This window comes from Eubalaena glacialis, chromosome 1 (assembly GCF_028564815.1).
Source record: "Eubalaena glacialis isolate mEubGla1 chromosome 1, mEubGla1.1.hap2.+ XY, whole genome shotgun sequence".
NCBI lineage: Eukaryota > Metazoa > Chordata > Mammalia > Artiodactyla > Balaenidae > Eubalaena > Eubalaena glacialis.
In genome coordinates this window covers 85805550-85822875 of record NC_083716.1, presented here as the reverse complement: position 1 = coordinate 85822875, position 17326 = coordinate 85805550, and the positions used below count along the sequence as shown (strand labels likewise).

At 43.9% G+C, this 17326-nt stretch overlaps 1 protein-coding gene across 2 annotated transcripts in view; it reads right to left on the bottom strand.

Moving 5' to 3' along the window:
• NID1 (nidogen 1) overlaps positions 1 to 17326 on the bottom strand; it is a 93379-nt gene that overhangs the window by 22419 nt on the left and 53634 nt on the right. For both annotated transcript variants that reach the window (XM_061182142.1, XM_061182151.1), the window contains exons 11-12: positions 15881 to 16030; positions 14371 to 14493 (exon numbers count right to left, since the gene is read on the bottom strand). In XM_061182142.1, the coding sequence (XP_061038125.1) occupies positions 14371 to 14493; positions 15881 to 16030 (273 nt within the window). The remainder of the gene's footprint in view (positions 1 to 14370; positions 14494 to 15880; positions 16031 to 17326) is intronic.

The window sequence follows — 17326 nt, the reverse complement described above, 5'->3', positions numbered from 1 at the left end:
ATGTTTTTGATGCTCAGTTCCACCACTTCTGGCCCTGTCAGCAATGCTGGTTGACCAGCGATGGCAGGAGTAACTAATCCCACGGTATTATTTGAGGCATGAGTAGAATGTGATGAGACAATGTAAACGGCTGGAATTTTAAGTCCTGCACTCCAGCGTTCATCTGTGACTGTATCTACACCAGATGACAGAAGGAAAACAAGTCTGTGGGCCACAGATAATTTCGGGGAGTGAGTTAAACTAACGCATGTGTGTCACTGTTGCCATAACACATTCAGTGAGCAGGGGGCATCCTAGGCACTGGGCATGTGGGTGCAGAGGGCCCGGGGCTGGGCTAGGAATCCAGAGACCCGAGTTCTAGCGTTCATCTGTGACTGTATCACACAAGAGATCCTCTCTGTAGGGCTTGGAGAGCAAAAGCGTGCTGGAGTGCTTTTTCTGATATTTACTGGAAGCTTGTGGTTATACAATCGAGGGCAGGGCTCCACTGACTTTTCCTGCTAAGGGGCAGAGAATAAATATTTTTGGTTATGTGGGCCATATGGTCTCTGTCACAACTCAACTCTGTGGATGTGGCATGAAAGCATCCAAGTTCAATACATATAGTAAATGAATGAGAGTGCATTCATCCGTGACTGTATCTACACCAGGCCTTCACAGTGCATTCGGTGATGTGCTGCTGATGAATGTTTAAAGTGCCTTTGTGCTGCCAGCTCTCACATCAGCCTGCTGGACATGGCTGCCCCCTCGATTAGAAACAGCGAGCCTGCCAGGAAAGTGTGTGTTGAACCTGGGAGGGGAAACTGGGTCTGCTTTCTCTTTTGTCCCAGAGGCTAATATAAAAAACAAAAAAACAAAAGGCCCTACTGTATAGCACAGGGAACTATATACAGTATCCCGTGATAAACCATAATGGAAAAGAATATAAAAAAGAATGTATATATGTGTGTAACTGAGCCACTTTGCTGCACAGCAGAAATTAACACATTGTAAATCAACTACACTTCAATTAAAAAAATAAAATTAAAAACAAAACAAAAACAACAACAACCACCACAAAACGTATTTGATGTAGGAAGAGCCAAACAAAGACACAAATAATACCATCTGGTTGATGATAAAAATGTTGGTTTTCTTCACTCTTGGATGTAGGGCTTGTTTACTTCCTCAGTATCTTACATTTGTACAGGGCTTTAGTTTCTGTACAAGCTGTCTCTGCTCACACATCGTTCACTTAATTCTCACTATAATCCTATGCAACAGGCAACTACGGTTTTTACATCAAATGAGAGAACGGAAGCTCAGATTGGCTTCCCCAGGCCACGGCACTAGCAAGTGGCTCAGCTCAACCTAGAACCCGGGTCTCTGGATTCCTAGCCCAGCCCCGGGCCCTCTGCACCCACATGCCCAGTGCCTAGGATGCCCCCCGCACACTGAATGTGTTATGTCAACGGTGACACACACAAGTTAGCTTAACTCACTCCCTGAAATTGTATGTGGCCCACAGACTTGTTTCCCTTCCATCAACATATGTATATATATAGTGCTGCCTTTCCAACTAGAAAACAGGCCTGGTATTCTGTGTACTGTCAACCAAATCAAACTTTTAAGGGAGGAAGGGGTACCTCCCTTGTACGTGGCTGACAGTTTTGGGTTAGCCAATACACAAAATCTCAAGTGATCTAGAATTTCCAGTGGAGCTGTATCTCAACTGTATCTTAAGTGCTGTTATCTTGAACTTATATTAAGGTCGGGGAGACCTCAGTTGTGACTCAGGAAACAGAATTTCAAGTGTGTGTTTTTTTTGTTTTTTGTTTTTTGGCCGCGCTGCGTGGCTTGTGGGATCTCAGTTCCCCGACCAGGGATTGAACCTGCGCCCTCGGCAGCGAAAGCGCCGAGTCCTAACCACTGGCCCGCCAGGGAATTCCCCAAGTGTGTTTATGGAAAGCTGTGATATCACTGTGTTCCCTGGGATGGCTTCTCAGCCTGGCCCACAGCAGCCCCTGTGGGCGCCTCCCCTGAGGGCTCCAGGCTCCCACAGGGAATGTCCCACTGTGGGTGGGGTGGGGAAGGGATAATAAGGACATGTCGGCCTTGCTTCTGGTTGATAAAATAACTGAGGCAAGATTCTCTTTACTCACCTAGTTTAATCTGCTCGGGGGAGGAAGCATTCGAGACCTGATACTTATCCAGGGAACAGCAGGGAGTCTGGGGTGACTTTTCTCAAATTGGGGACAAAGAGAATGAGAGGAAAAGGAAATAGATGGAGAAGAAAAAAAGCACATGTTTTTGTCTCTTGATTTGCATCCCATTCCCTTGCCTGATTAAACTTCTTCCTAGGTGTTAATTCAAATAAATAACTCTTGTAGCCTCTGATATACTCAGTGGGATGGAGGAACTTGTTGGGGGGTTCCGTTTATTCAACCTCTTCCTGCACGGTCCACACCCCTCCGTAAGGGGCCACCTGCTCCCAGTGGCACTGCCACACACACGCATCTTGGGATGAGCTAACATGGGCGTGGTGAAACCATGCCTGGTCTCTGCTGGGTTTGAGATTTTTGGCTCCTGGCCTCATCTCCTGAGCTGCCAAATGGACCCTTGTTAGCCCAAGATTGCCAAATTTCCAAGAATGGGAATTTACAAGTAAGAGAACAATACCCATCTGATGTGAGGTTTACTAAGGACACCACCACAATCTCCACCACCGATGATGATGATGGTGGTAAAAATCTCTCTACTTATGAACTCTCTTCAGGTCCCTTCCCAACATTTGCCCCCAATTCTTACAGGACTGGTGAGGAAGGAGAATGCCCAGAAAGGGGGAAATAAACTAGCAATTAGCAAAGGGCAAAAGGGGAGGGGAAAGCAGAAAGGTCATAAAGCATCAGGAAGAGAAAATGCACCTCTACCTGTGTGCCGTCTCATCGTGTGAAACTGCGTCTTTGGGTTTTACTCCCGTCTCCTCGGTCCACCCCCTGCATCCTTCCTCTCCTGACACCCTATTAGTGTGGGCCTTTTTTTGAGGGGGCGCCCTACTGTGCGACTTGCAGGATCTTAGTTCCCCGACCCGGGATCAAACCCGGATACCCTGCAGTGGAAGCACAGAGTCCTAAAAACTGGACTGCCAGGGAATTCCCTAGTGTGGGCTTTTTAAATTGGTGTACCTCTCAGATCAGGAATCCCATGGACCCTTGAATCATTTATGTATTTGTGATAAGCATTTACTGAAACCTCTGCGAGCCAGGTGCCCTGCAGGTTGTGGGCATTGTCGCTAGATACGAGGGCCCTGGGAGTTCACAGGACCCCACCAGGGTAACGCATTGTGAGAAGTGGCTGGTAGTGGTCCAACAGGCTGCTTGGGAGCCGAGAGGAGGACCACCTCGGTCAAGGGGTCACCTGACACCGAGGGCAATCAATCTGCAGTGTTCCTAATACACCCCTAATACTCCGTGTGGCTGAACCCAGTGGCCTGGGTGTAGGACTCCCCTCAGGCTGGAGGTTTTCAGGCCATGCATGGAGGAGGATAAAGAAGCCAAGAAATTCAGGATATTGGTGAGGGTGGTTGACATGATGCTCCTTGGGGTTACGGTGAGAGGACTTCGAGAAAAAGAAGGGATGGAGAAGCTGACTTGGAAATGAGGCTGTGTGAGGCTACAAGGCAGGGAGGTGGTGGCCAGAGGGGGCCACGGGCCTCAAGACCATAGGAGTTCTCCAGCCTCTGGGGGCCTCGTTTTCGGGATCCTCTATGCCCTGACCTCACCTGAGCTGCTTAACCGTATCTCGTCCCCACTATTCCTCCCCATCTCCTGTTCAAATCCTACCCATCTTCCAAGGCCAAATCCTATTTCTCACGCTTTCCCTCACTTCCCTAGCCCGCCTGGATCTCCTCTCCCAGCCACTGGTTACCACTTACAGACTCGCTATAGTTTCAAGCGCTCTCTTCTCCTGCCCAGGGGCAGTGTGAGCTCCTCCCGAGCGCAGACATTACTGTTCATGTGCCGAGTACAGTGACAGGCATATCACAGATGCTTAAGAAATATTTAGCAATTGATCCTGGCTAGTTAGCCAGGTGCCTTGGGCAAGTTAGGTGGCTTCCCTAACCCTCATCCATTCAATGAGGTTATTCGTACCCCCAATGACACATACCAGCCAATGATGGAGAAAACTAAGAGGTGTGGTATCCTGGACACCAAAAGAAGAAAGTGTTTTAGGCGGGAAGGTGAGGTCAACTGTACCAAGTGTTACTAAGAAACGGGGGCAGGGCTGAGATCTAACAAAAAGTTAAGGTCATTGCTGACTTTTACAGGAGCAGTTCCAGGGTGGGGAGGGGGGTTGGGGGATGGTAGGGCAAAGCTGACTGCAGTAGTGAAACCGAGCAGGACCCTGTGTGGCTCCTGGGCACAAAAGCCTTCCTGTGTCCCCCCATTTCTTGATTACAGGAAATAGGCTTCATTCAGCCTCCAAGACCTTCCCTGAGTCCCAAGGGGTAGGTTCAAACAGATGCTAATCAGGGAAGGGACGGGATGCAGAGACAAGGGAGGAGTAGTCAAGAAACAATAGCTCAGCCTTGGGGCAGGGTCCTGGTTCCCCCTCAAGGGATACACAGAGCAGTATCTTTGAGTTGTTTTGCAGACACTGAAACCCTCACCAGGTGGAAGAAGTTGACTGTTTGCTGCCCACAAGCACGTAGACCCCAGACTGGCTGGAACCAGAAGGCTGATGATGCAGACTCCCACTTACCTCACCACCAACTAATCGGAAGAATGTCCAAGAGCTGATCACACCCTCTTTGAATCATTGCTATAAAACTCCTCACTACTCCCTCCAGGTCGGGACACACAGTTTTGAGGGCATTAGCCCACTGTGTCCCCTTTTGCCTGGCAAAGAAATAAAGCTCTTCTTTTCTACTTCACCCAAAACTCTGTCTCCGAGATATAATTGGGTATCGGGGTACAGAGGCTGGATTTGGCTTCAGTAGTTCAAGAGGGAATGGGAGGCTCTGGGAAGAGGGTAACAGCCTAGTTTTAGAATCTAATTACAGACAGAATAGCTACAAAAGCCATGGGCAACATTTACAATGAAATGAGGTGACCAGGTTGTCCTATGAACCCCCAAACATAAGCAGGGGTCACAAAGCCCCCCTGGTGTCAGTGTCTGTGTAGAGAAAGGAGAGGGAAGCGGCAGCAGGGCATCTAACAGTTCTGGGAACAGGAGAACCCCAAGAGCTAACAGGTACTCCGCTGGAAAGCAGGCCAATTTGAAAATGGCAGCTGAAACTTTGGAGGGATTTTTCTACTCCGAGGTGGAATGTAAAGCCAACAGCGGCTGGAAGATCTAGCCCCTACTGGGGAGAAAGTGCTGGGAATGGAATCAAAACTAAGGAGGATGAAGATGACACGTACAAGGAAAGAGAAGGTCCAGCGGGGGAGGGGAGCAGAGCCAGGAAATCGTAATGTAAGCTGAAATATTTTTAAACACGTCACCAAAAGAGCAGAAGAGGAAGCTCTGTGTCGCTAGAAAAAAGCTATCTGCACCAAGCTTCTTTCAGAAAGTTCAGGAAAACTAAAACTCTCATAAAAATTAGCAACAGAAAAGTATGGAGGGCAAATCCAACACAAAGTTACTATAAGGAAAAAGGATATAAAAGGATAGTCAGGAGTACAACAACCCTACAGATAGTGAAAGCTTGCCAAAAAGATGTGCTAACGGATCAAAACTGTAATCGTCTATTGGGTTGGCCAAAAAGTTCGTTAGGGTTTTTCTGTAAGATATTATGAAAAAACCCAAACGAAGCTTTGGCCAACCCAATATTTCAACTTAAGCAAAAAGACAGTAGAAAATGATAAAAAACAGGAAAGAACAAAACGAATCAGCATTTGAAAAACTCAAAAATGAGGCAACAGAATTCAGGAAAGAAGTAGAAACTTTTAAAAAAGAATCATTTCAGAAATGAAGACTCAACTAGATGGAACACAAAGTGAATAAACATAACAGAGTATGCCTTAAGAGAAACAGAAGGCGGAAGTGAGGAAAATGTTTAAAGACAAAAAGAAAGGATATCAAACAAATTTAGGAGATTCGGGAAAATACTGGAGATAGGCAAAGAAGATTCAATATGCAAAATGGAATTCCCTAAAAAATAACCCAAAGCAAGGAATGAGAACAAATACTAAAACTAAAATTCCAGAGAACTTTCCTGAAATTAAAAGATGTGAAATGACAAATTGAAAAAGCACACCGTGTAACTAAGACCCAGAAAAACCAACACCAAGTCATATTCTAGTAAAACTGTTGAACTTTTGAAGGGAACTATGGAAGAGAAAGAAAAAAATCCTTTGGGCATCCAGGTAAAAAGGGGAAAATTATCTTCCGATTATCATTTGCCCTTTGGAGAGCCATGCTTTATGTCAGAGGAATATTTGAGATAGTCAAGGAAAGAAAATGAACCAAGGAACACTGTTTTCATGAGCCCTTCCTGCGAAATTTACTAGAGAACAAGCTTCTGACAACCAAATAACTAAAGAGGCATTGACATAAGGACTGGGAACAAGCAATAAATAGTGACTTGCTGAACTAAGACCAAATGAGGGTTCAAAGTGAGAGAACATAGGGACTTCCCTGTCGGTCCAGTGGTTAAGACTCCATGCTTCCACTGCAGGGGGCGTGGGTTTGATCCCTAGTCGGTTAACTAAGATCCCACGTGCTGCAGAGCACAGCCAAAAAACAAAAACAAACAAACAAACAAACTGAGAGACTATAGTAGGTGTTGGTTACATGTACATGCCCAGGCAATGTAGATACAACTATAAAAATAGGAGGGCGCTTGCAAAAAATTTTAATTGTTCTAAGAAATTGTATTGGTGGTATGTAGTATTTGAATTCTCAGCCTATGTGTGTAATGTGGAATAAAGTAAATACAGACTTATGGTCTATTCTAATTCTTACATCCACTGTGCCCTTGAGAACCAGGATTCTCAGTGTGGAAGTAAGGAGATATGGATATAATCTAGACGGGGTAAAGGAAAAACCCTGTGGTCATGTATCTGAATTGGAACTATCAACACGGACTCATGAATTCCTAGCTCTGTCTGAACATTTCTACTACTTAGATTGTGGTCCTGCAATGCTATTTCCCACTAAAAGAAACCAGAGCTTCATGGAAAAAAGGCTGGTTCTAGTTCAGAGAGCAAGGGAGATATTAAAGACCACAGTGGACCCTCTGTATCTGCAAGGTTCCACATCCTCGGATTCAACCAACTACAGATCGAATATATTAGAAAAAAAAATCCCAGAAAGTTCCTAAAAGCAAAATTTGAATTTGCCACACAATTTACATAGCATTTTCATTGTATTTACAACTATTTACATAGCATTTACATTATTTTTACAATTTTTTACATACCACTTACATTGTATTTATAATTATTTACATAGCATTTACATTGCATTAGGTATTGTAAGTAATCTAGAGATGATTTAAAGTATCTGGGAGGATGTGGATAGGTTATATGAAAATACTACACCATTTTATACAAGAGATTTGAGCATCCATGGATTTTACTATCCTCGGGGGTTCTGGAACCAGACCCCCATGGATACGGAGGGATGACTATACTAGGATCATGTCAAAAGGACCAGGGGCCAACTTGAAGAGGTTCCCATGGGCCAAAGATGGGACTCTGAACCACAATGAGAATAATGATTGCAACCAATAGATACCCATGAGTCTATAATGCTGTTAAAAAACTAACAATTAATTAGCAAACTTCAGTGGCTAATAAGGGATCAATCTGTTATCTTGTCAACCAGTAAAAAAAAAAAAAAAAAAGGGAAAGATCCAAGCATTTATCCTGCCTTGTCTTTATGAAATGTACCACTGGGCATCAAAAGAGTAGATGAGGGGAAGCATTTCTTTATAAGTATTCCAACTAATAAATGAAGAAAAAAAACCAAAAACCCACCATGATGATAGAATTGGACTACTGCCATTTTGTTACCCACTAAACATTAATGGACCTAAGCAATGAGCATCAATTCCAACGAATAAAGGAGAAAGAAATGATAGAATTAACATCTCACCATTTGCCACTCCCTGGAAATTAATGGATCTAGGACATAATCATTAATGGCTCCTAACATCACCTGGAGTGAGACAAGCAGACTTTATGCACTTCTGATGGAAGGTAAGACCACCACTTGTCTTGCCGAAGGGACTGAACCCAAGTCTGATCAAGCCTCTGGACTCAGCTGCCAGTTTGCAGACGATATGGAGAACAGAGGAGCGTGTTGAACTGCCCCAGACTGTGCGAAACTACAGCTCAAAAGTCTTGGGTTCTTCAGTAGATAAACGTCAAGGACAAGAAAGGGATGGCAGAGGGAACTAGAGATAGAAAAACGAGCAACTCTCAATCTATAGTGTCTAGGAATGTACATGCATGATAAAACAAGAAATGCAAGGAAGTGATTTCTGTGAAGGTGATGTTGGTGGTTACTTTTGGAGAGAAGGAGAAGGCAATGACTGGAACAGAGCACCTGCAGCAGCTTCTGGGGCCGCTGGTAAAGTTCTACTTCTTGACCTGAGTGGTAGCTACAGGGGGGTTCACCTTAGCTATCCATCCTTGAGCTATCCATCTGTTCTATATGACTTTCTGTATCTATGTTTTATCTTACAATAAAACGGTAGAAAAAAGGAGAGAAAATGGGAGAAGAGGAAGCGGAAGTAGAACTCCAGACAACCCTCATGAGGAATTAAACACTATAAAAGGGAGGAGGAATGGGACGGCAGTTGGGGAGGGTTGGAGGCTCAAGGGAAGTCCTCATTTGTGTCTTTTAGATGAGAAATGGCTTCTCTGCAGGCTGATTGGAATTATCCAGTAGAGATGGAAAGAATAACCATCCAGGATGGGGGAGGCTACCGCAGGAATGGCAATTTCATCTCAGACAAACAATAATCTGGCACATTAAATGAATGTTGATTGGAAATTTATGATTTGACATTTGGTTGGTATTTAATTTGTAAATGTGTTTTGCTTTTATAGTTATAAAAGAAGTTAATACCGAGATTTCTCCATAATAATCTAAGCCAACCCTGAAGATCTTAAAAATGTTTTTCTTTCAAAAAGAGTCTTACTCAATTTTGAGAAAAGTTGCTTTAGAAAATTCTTTTCTATAAAGAGTTCAAGAAACCTTTTTGTAAACTAAGAAATTATTCGGGCCTCATGTTCCTTTTTTACAAAATAAAGGAGATGAATTACAGAATTTCTGGAGCCCTTTCCAGCTCTCAGTGGGAAATTCAAGTTTTCTAACAGCGGGTTTGTTTGAAACAAAGTGCAAACTGTAACACAAACAACAGACACACGGCAAACAAAAAGTGCATGTTAAATTGTTCCTCAGTTTTCCTCCCTTTACATTGTATTATCCTAAATGTTTTGTTTTCCTCTTTCCATGCAGCCCTACTTTCTGAACTCTTTAATTATCTGCCTTGTGGATCTGTGGATCTGGAAGCAGTAAGCTGGTAAGCGTGCCTGGTGCCAAGCGTAAGGAAAAGTGATCAAGCATCCCCAGGTTTGGTACTTGTCCTTAAAAATTTGGGCTTTACATCTCTAGCCCAGGATTCTTCATACTCCTCTTTCATCCTCTAATAAGCTCTCCTGTATTCCAAACCTCTACCCATTTCCATTCCCCCAGACCTGTCACCTCCTCATATTCCCACACTTAGGTAGTTCCTTTTCACACTGTAGGAGGGTTGGCCTATGACTAATAGTATCAGCAGAAGTGATAGCATTGTAATTTCCAAGGTTAGGTTACAAAAGACTGCGGCTTCCATAAAAAAAGAATGAAATCATGCCATTTGCGGCAACATGGAGGGACCTAGAGATTATCATACTAAGTGAAATAAGTCAGAGAAAGACAAACATATGATATCACTTATATGTGGAATCTAAAAAAAAAAATGATACAAATGAACTTATTTACAAAATAGACTCACAGACACAGAAAACAAATTTATGGTTACCAAAGGGGAAGGGGGTGGAGGAGGGATAAATTAGGAGTTTGGTATTAACAGATACACACCACTACATATAAAATAGGGAAACAATAAGGACCTACTGTATAGCACAGGGAACTATGTTCAGTATCTTGTAATAACCTATAATAGGAAAGAATCTGAAAAAGAATATATATATACATATACATAATATATAACTGAATCACTTTGCTCTACACTTGAAACTAACACAACATTGTAAATTAACTATACTTCAATTAAAAAGTGCAAAAAAAAAAAAAATCTTAAGAAAAATTTTTTTGAAAAAGACTGTGGCTTCCATCTTGGGCACGCTCCCCTTCCTTGCTTGCTCTGGAGGGAGCCAGCTGCCAGGTCTTGAAGACACTTAGGCAGCCCCGTAGGGAGACCCGTGCTATGAGGAACTGAGGTCCTCTGTCCAACAGCCCATAAGGCCTGCCAACCACCATAGGGATCCTTCAGCCCCAGATGAATCTCAGAAAAGATGGTAGCCCGGCTAAGGTCTTGACAACAAACTCTTGAGAGACCTTGAACCCAGACCACCCAGCTAAGCTCCTGAATCCCTGCCCCACAGAAACTGTGAGATAATATACATTTACTGCTTTAAGCTGCTAACGTTGGGGGATAATTTGTTACACAGAAATAGATGACTAACATGGCAGCTTTCAAACTTCCTGACCACAACCCATAGAAATGCTTCCCACGCTGCAACTCAGGACACACACGCGTGCTTACACATACACACACTCAGCCATGCACTGGACAAGCATCTACAACTATTATTTCATGAAACAATACTTATTCCTACTGCATATACTCGGCATACTCTATTTTCTTGATTATTGTTTTCTTTTTCGTTCCATTCCATTTAAAAGAAAATGGTAATAGTGCCCCGCTGAGCTGATTTCACAATCCACACATGCATCTTGGGCAAAGAGTGCAGAAGGACAGTGGGGAACAAATCATCATTTTTTTTGTTTTGCTTATCATTGGCTGATACTGCAGTAGCCATGACCTTAACTGACTCACCCCTAAAGCTAGTTTAGTTGTTTATTTTTTAAACTAGCCCCTCTGTATAGAGTAGGTACCCCAAACTGCTCAATGTCTAATCCCTACACTTCATTATGTTTGGTAATAGGAGTCCAGATGACACTATACTTAATGTTTCATTAATATTTCATTAACTATTTAGTCACACAAAATTTAGAAAAATATGATGAAAACCTCAGTGTTCATATTCCAGCTGGGAAAAAAAAAAAAACATTAGAAATACAAATGCAGCCCTTGTGCAGCCCTTCCCAACCCCAATTCCCTCTCCTACCATAGAAGTAACCTTTATCCTGAAGTTTTTGTTTCTCATTCCCATGCATGCATTTTATAGTTTTACTGTATATGTTTATACATATGCAGGCTTCTTTTCATACAGGCTTTTATTTCATATAAATGGGATCATACTGCATATATCCTTTTATGACTATTTTTTTTAAAACGTAAGAAGTAAATTTATTGAGAGAGAGACACACTCCATAGACAGAGTGTGAGCCATCTCAGAAAGTGAGAGTCTTTTATGACTTTTTTTTGCCCAACATGCTGTGGAGATGTATCCATTAACTCTAGTTCACTCAGATTTATTTACTTATTTACTTATTTATTATTTAATGTGTCCATTCATTCATTTATTTGCTGCACCTCACGGCTCGCGGAATGTTAGTTCCCCGACCAGGGATTCAACCAGGGCCCTTGGCAGTGAAAGCGTGGAGTCCTAACCATGGACTGCTAGGCGATTCCCTCTAGTTCACTCATTTTAACTCCTGTATATTATTTCATGGTATGAATTGTACCCAAACTCATTTGTCCATTCCTCCTGTTGGTAGTCACTTAGATTTTTTTTTCTGTTATGAACAATACTCGATGGACACATATATTTCTAGTGTATATTCTCTTGAGCATATAAATAGATGTTGAATTTCTTAAGAAAACAGGATTAAATACCTAAATAATCCTAGCAAAGAACTCTGATTGGTTTTATCCTTGTCCCAGTTTTGTATCCCAGACTATAGGTCTGGATTTGTTTCTGTTTAGTCGATAGAGCCTCGAAAATGGGGCAAGGAGTCAGGTTAAAAGAACAAAAATAAAAAATGAAACATCTGCTTCCTTTTGAACTGGAGATGTGAAGGAAGCCTAAGGAGATAATGCCTTAGTCATTTTTAATAGCTGCTGGAATGTCTTAACTCAAATGATCATGAACTTTTCTCTATGTAACCTGCCTAACAGAATCTGTGGGGAACAAAAGGTTGATCCTGCCTGGGTTCATCTAGGCTGGGGATCAGCAAACTTTTTCTGTCAAGGGCCAGGTAGTAATATTTCAGGCTTTACAGTCTCTACCACAACTACTGACCTCTGTCTTTGCAGAATGAAAGCAGCCATAGGCTATTCATAAACTAAAGAGTATGAGTGTCCCAATAAAACTTTATTTACAAAAACAGGCAGTGGACCAGATTTGACCTGCAAGTCATAGTTTGTTGAGTCCTGTCTTAAGCAGAAGAAAACAATTTAGACCAGCAATATGTAGTATTGTATATCGAAATTTAAACTTTAATCTGATATTTTTCTCCTTTTAGATGGTCAATTATCCTAAAAACTGGTCACACCCAGTCCTGTTGAGAGTGCAAATAAATAATTATCAATACTATTATACACTGCCGGTAGGAGAGGTGCATTCATTTATTTCCTCAACAACTATAAAGAGCTATGAGCCCCAACATAGGCCACGTACTCCACAGGATACTGGGGACATGAAAATAAAGTGCACAGGCACCCTATGCTCAAGGCACTCAAGGCTAGTGAAGGGAGGCAGACATTGAAATAGCTTGTAATTGCTCAAAAAAGTGATGAAATGGAAATTTCCATGTATCTCTTATTGAATCATTGACAGTGGCATAAATATGTTTGGCCAACAACAGCAGCAGCAATTAAAATAAGTAACAACTCAACTGGCTAACTGCAGTCGGAGGCATCAGATACATCCTTAATCTCATGACAGGATACCATGTGGTTTCGGGAACTGAATCCAGGTTGGGAGTCCATCGGGCAGACCTGGGTTTGAGTCTTAGTTCTAGTACTTACTACCCCTGGGACCTTGATTGTGCTTTTATCTCTGCGTTTTAGCATCCTCTATGTAAATGGCAATAGTAATAGTACTTACTTTAAAGAGATGATTATGAACATTACATGAAATAGTGTCGGTAAAGCACCCAGCACACAGTAGGCTTCCTGCAAATGGCAGCTAATTATATGTATTCATTCAACAGCATTTGTTGAGTGCCTCCTAAGTTCCAGGATCATTCCAGGTACTGAACTAGGGCTATCATTATCCTCATGATCTCATGAGATACCACAAAAGTCTCAACTTTAGAAGCTGCACGGTCCAGGTGTAATAGGTGGTACGCGCAATTCTGCGGGGTCCTCAGCCTGACTCTTCCCACAACTGGTGGCCCTTCACCTTCCCCACCCTCACCCCAGCGCTACCCAGCGCTATTCCCCGTGACTCTTAGGAATCTGTGATGGTTAATTTTAGGTGTCAACTTGACTGGGCCACAGGGTGCCCAGATATTTGGTCAAACATTATTCTGGGTGTTTCTCTGAGGGTGTTTCTGGCTGAGATTAACCTTTCACTCTGTAGACTGAGTAAAGCAGATGGCCTTCCCTTAGGTGGGTGGGCCTCATCCAATCAGTGGAGGGCCAGAACTGAACATAAAGGTGGACCCTTCCCCGAGTCAGAAGGAATTCTCCCTTCCTGATGACCTATGAATGGAACATGAGCTTTTTCCTGCCTTTGGATTCAGACACTGGCTATTCCTGGGTCTCCAGCTTGCCGACTACAAGCCTTGGGACTTGCCAACATCTATAATTGTGTGGGTCAGTTCCTTCTGATAAATCTCTTTATATATAAATAAATAGATTTCTCTCTCTCTCTCTCTCTCTCTCTCTCTCTATATATATATATATATACACACATACACACACACACACATATACACACATCCATTAGTTCTGTTTCTCTGCAGAACCCTAATACAGATCAGTTCTTACCCTGTATCGCTCAAGGCACAGGGATGACCAGCCTCCAGGCTGCCAGCACAGTTCTGGTCCAGGTGTGGGACCCCCGGAGTCGTGCAGTGTGCAACCCGCATGCTCAACACCGCAGCTGTGCTCTGATCGCCCACCTCAACTCTCCACGGAGCCTCCCACGTCCCCGCCTCGCCTTCTCTCCCAGGGCCATGTACTCAGTACTCATGGACAGGGCACTGACCCACCAACTCCAAACGTCCCCGACACCTTACCTCCAGGCATGCAACGGAAGCCGTCTCCCTGATAACCAGGTTTGCACTGGCACGTGAAGGACCCTGGAGTGTTGTAGCAGATGGCATCAGGGTGACATTGGCTCAGCTGGCATTCATCCACATCTGCAAGACAGCCACCAAGCCCGGGGATAGTGAGATTTCTTCTAGAATTCCTAGTTTACACAATAATATAAGCCACTTGCTCAACTTCTGGGGACTCAGTTTCTGATCTGGGAACAGTGATTTAAGAACTCACCAAACATTCATTACCAAAACACTAACTCCTCAATTTCTATCTAGTGTATTTACAAATGTGTTTCACTTTGATGTTTTCATGAAAAATCAAGCATGCAAAAGGAAAAACGAGAGGATTTTTTTTCATTATTCCCTTCTCATCATAAACGAGAGCTTCAAAAATGTCTGAGTTTGGAGACAGATGATTAACTGCTTGACAGAAAAATCTCAAAGACCAGAGAAAATTCACATGTTCAGTAACAAAGAGAAAGTATGTCAGAAATTATAATCTCTTAGAGAAGCTTGGACTTTCCAGAAATACTCCATGGTATAACGTTAAGTAATTTTGCAAACCAGGGGACCGGGGAACGGTGTTCAGAGTTATTTCACTTGAAATTATCAGTAAGAGCACCCTGGCTGCCAACAATGGACTGATCTGAGGTCTGAGAGAATTTTGTGGAACCATTTATTCTCTGCATCTGAAGTCATTTATTCAAAAAGGGGACTTCACTTTTTTTGGAACACAAGATTAGAGCAGGCCAGGTGAACGACTGTATATATCTTATTAAATAAAAGGCTGGACTTTAAGCTCCATATGTGTAAGGATTGTTTGTCTTTTCATGAAAGACAAACAATCTCCTCAGTCCCTAGCAGACAGCAGGTGTTTAATTATTGCCTGAACGAGCAAGTGACATGGAACAAAATGGTACGGGGAGGACAAGTGTCTTCCCCAATGAGAACAGCCCCCCAAAGAAAACACATAATTCAAATTACTAGAGATACAAAATCCAGCCCATCTACTCAACAGAGTTGAGAGAAGAATTCTCTCTTTTTTTTTTTTTTTAATTTTATTTTATTATTTATTTTTGGCTGCGTTGGGTCTTCGTTGCTGTGCACGGGCTTTCTCTAGCTGGGGCGAGCGGGGGCTACTCTTCGTTGCGGTGCGTGGGCTTCTCATTGCGGTGGCTTCTCTTGTTGCCGAGCACGGGCTCTAGGCGCACGGGCTCAGTAGTTGTGGCTCACGGGCTCTAGAGCGCAGGCTCAGTAGTTGTGGCGCACGGGCTTAGTTGCTCTGTGGCATGTGGGATCTTCCTGGACCAGGGCTTGAACCCGTGTCCCCTGCATTGGCAGGCGGATTCTTAACCATTGCGCCACCAGGGAAGCCAGAGAAGAATTCTCTTGAATTCGGAGTTGAGTCAGTAATTAGCATATGAAAAGTATCACCCAGGGAATTTTTTCAGGTTACACAGGGAGGAAAGTCAGAGTGACCACGTACCTTGGCAGGCTCTGCCATCCCCAGAGAAGCCTGGCAGACAGGAGCAGGTGTAGGAGGAGCCTCCCAAATAGATGCACTGGGCCCGCTGAGAGATGTCACAGTCATGAAGGCCAGCCTCACAGTAGTTGATGGGGCGCTGGTCCACGACAGCTTCAGACAAAAGGTTGACACGCAATGTTTGGAAGAGTGCCCTGAGCAGTCCCAGGGCCCTTCCAAGCAGTGCAGTCCACTGAGGTGGCCTATGTCTGGACCCCGGACCTCCAGACATCTCTTCAGGTTCACCCCTGCTCCCCGCTGGGTGGTACCCCAGCTCTCCTCCTGTTTCCTCCCACCTGGATCCCACCTCTGATAAGTCTTCGCAGCCTGCCGCTGCAGGGGGTCCATCGGCCTGACTCTCGACCTCAGCTTCGCCCCAGGGTTCTGTCTCAGGCCACTCTCCACACCTGGTCCCCAAAACCCAACTTTCCCTTCATCTGGATGTGGAGGTGGAATCTGCAGGTAGACACGCTTCCTGTGGCACCTCTGTTGGTGGAGCGTTTGGAGCTGAGGATCTGAGACTTCCACGGTATCTTTGCCCTCGGCTCACTGGGCGGGTGGAATATTCACTATGAATGCCAAAGTCACCCACTTCCCACCAAGGAAGATGAAATAAATTTTCCCAGGGAAGTGAGACGGGGATGGTAGAATGACTGTGGGCCTCTGGGGTGGGCAGCCCTGGGTTTCTACTAGGTGCATATGAGTCCACCATATGGCTTTGGGTAAATCATATAACTTCTCGGAGCCACAATTTTTTCCTCTGTAGAATAGGAATGACTTCCAGCTTGCCAAGCATGGGGAGGCCCAATAGATGGGACTATTATTTTCTAAAGGGTCCTGATGACAAGACTCACAGAATGAGGTCGTAGGAAGTAGGCATGTGACATAGAGGCTAGAAAATCATACCCCATCTTGTGCTGTTGCCTCAAGATGAAAGTCAAGGACTAAGGTCTAGGGGGTGATTTCCAACAGCTGGTTCAGATACTCTGGGGTTTGTAAGGCACTTTAACTTCTGGTCTTAAAGCTCTAAGGCCCAGGTCAGAGTCCTGGCCCTCGCAATGTCAGAACAGAACACTTTCTTCCTGCAAGGAGGCCCTCAGGGTTTCGATTATCCTGGATACAGGAGGACTCCTCATCTTTATCCTCAATGAGTCTTCCCAAGATTAATTCCAGTTCATCCTGCCTCAAGTGCTTCGGCAGAGAGAGTTCCAAGCACCATCAGGGGACACGTAAAGAAGAGGATCCTCTTCAAAGGTCTGCGCCCATGAGAGGTTAGCAAAGTACCGTGTTGGCGGATGGAGGCCCAGCCTGTGGACTCAGCAGTTTAGACTCCTGAAGTTGGACTGTTAACCAACTCCCATGGGACAGGGACCATGGAACCAAGTCTGTGGGCCAAAGGGTTACTGGATT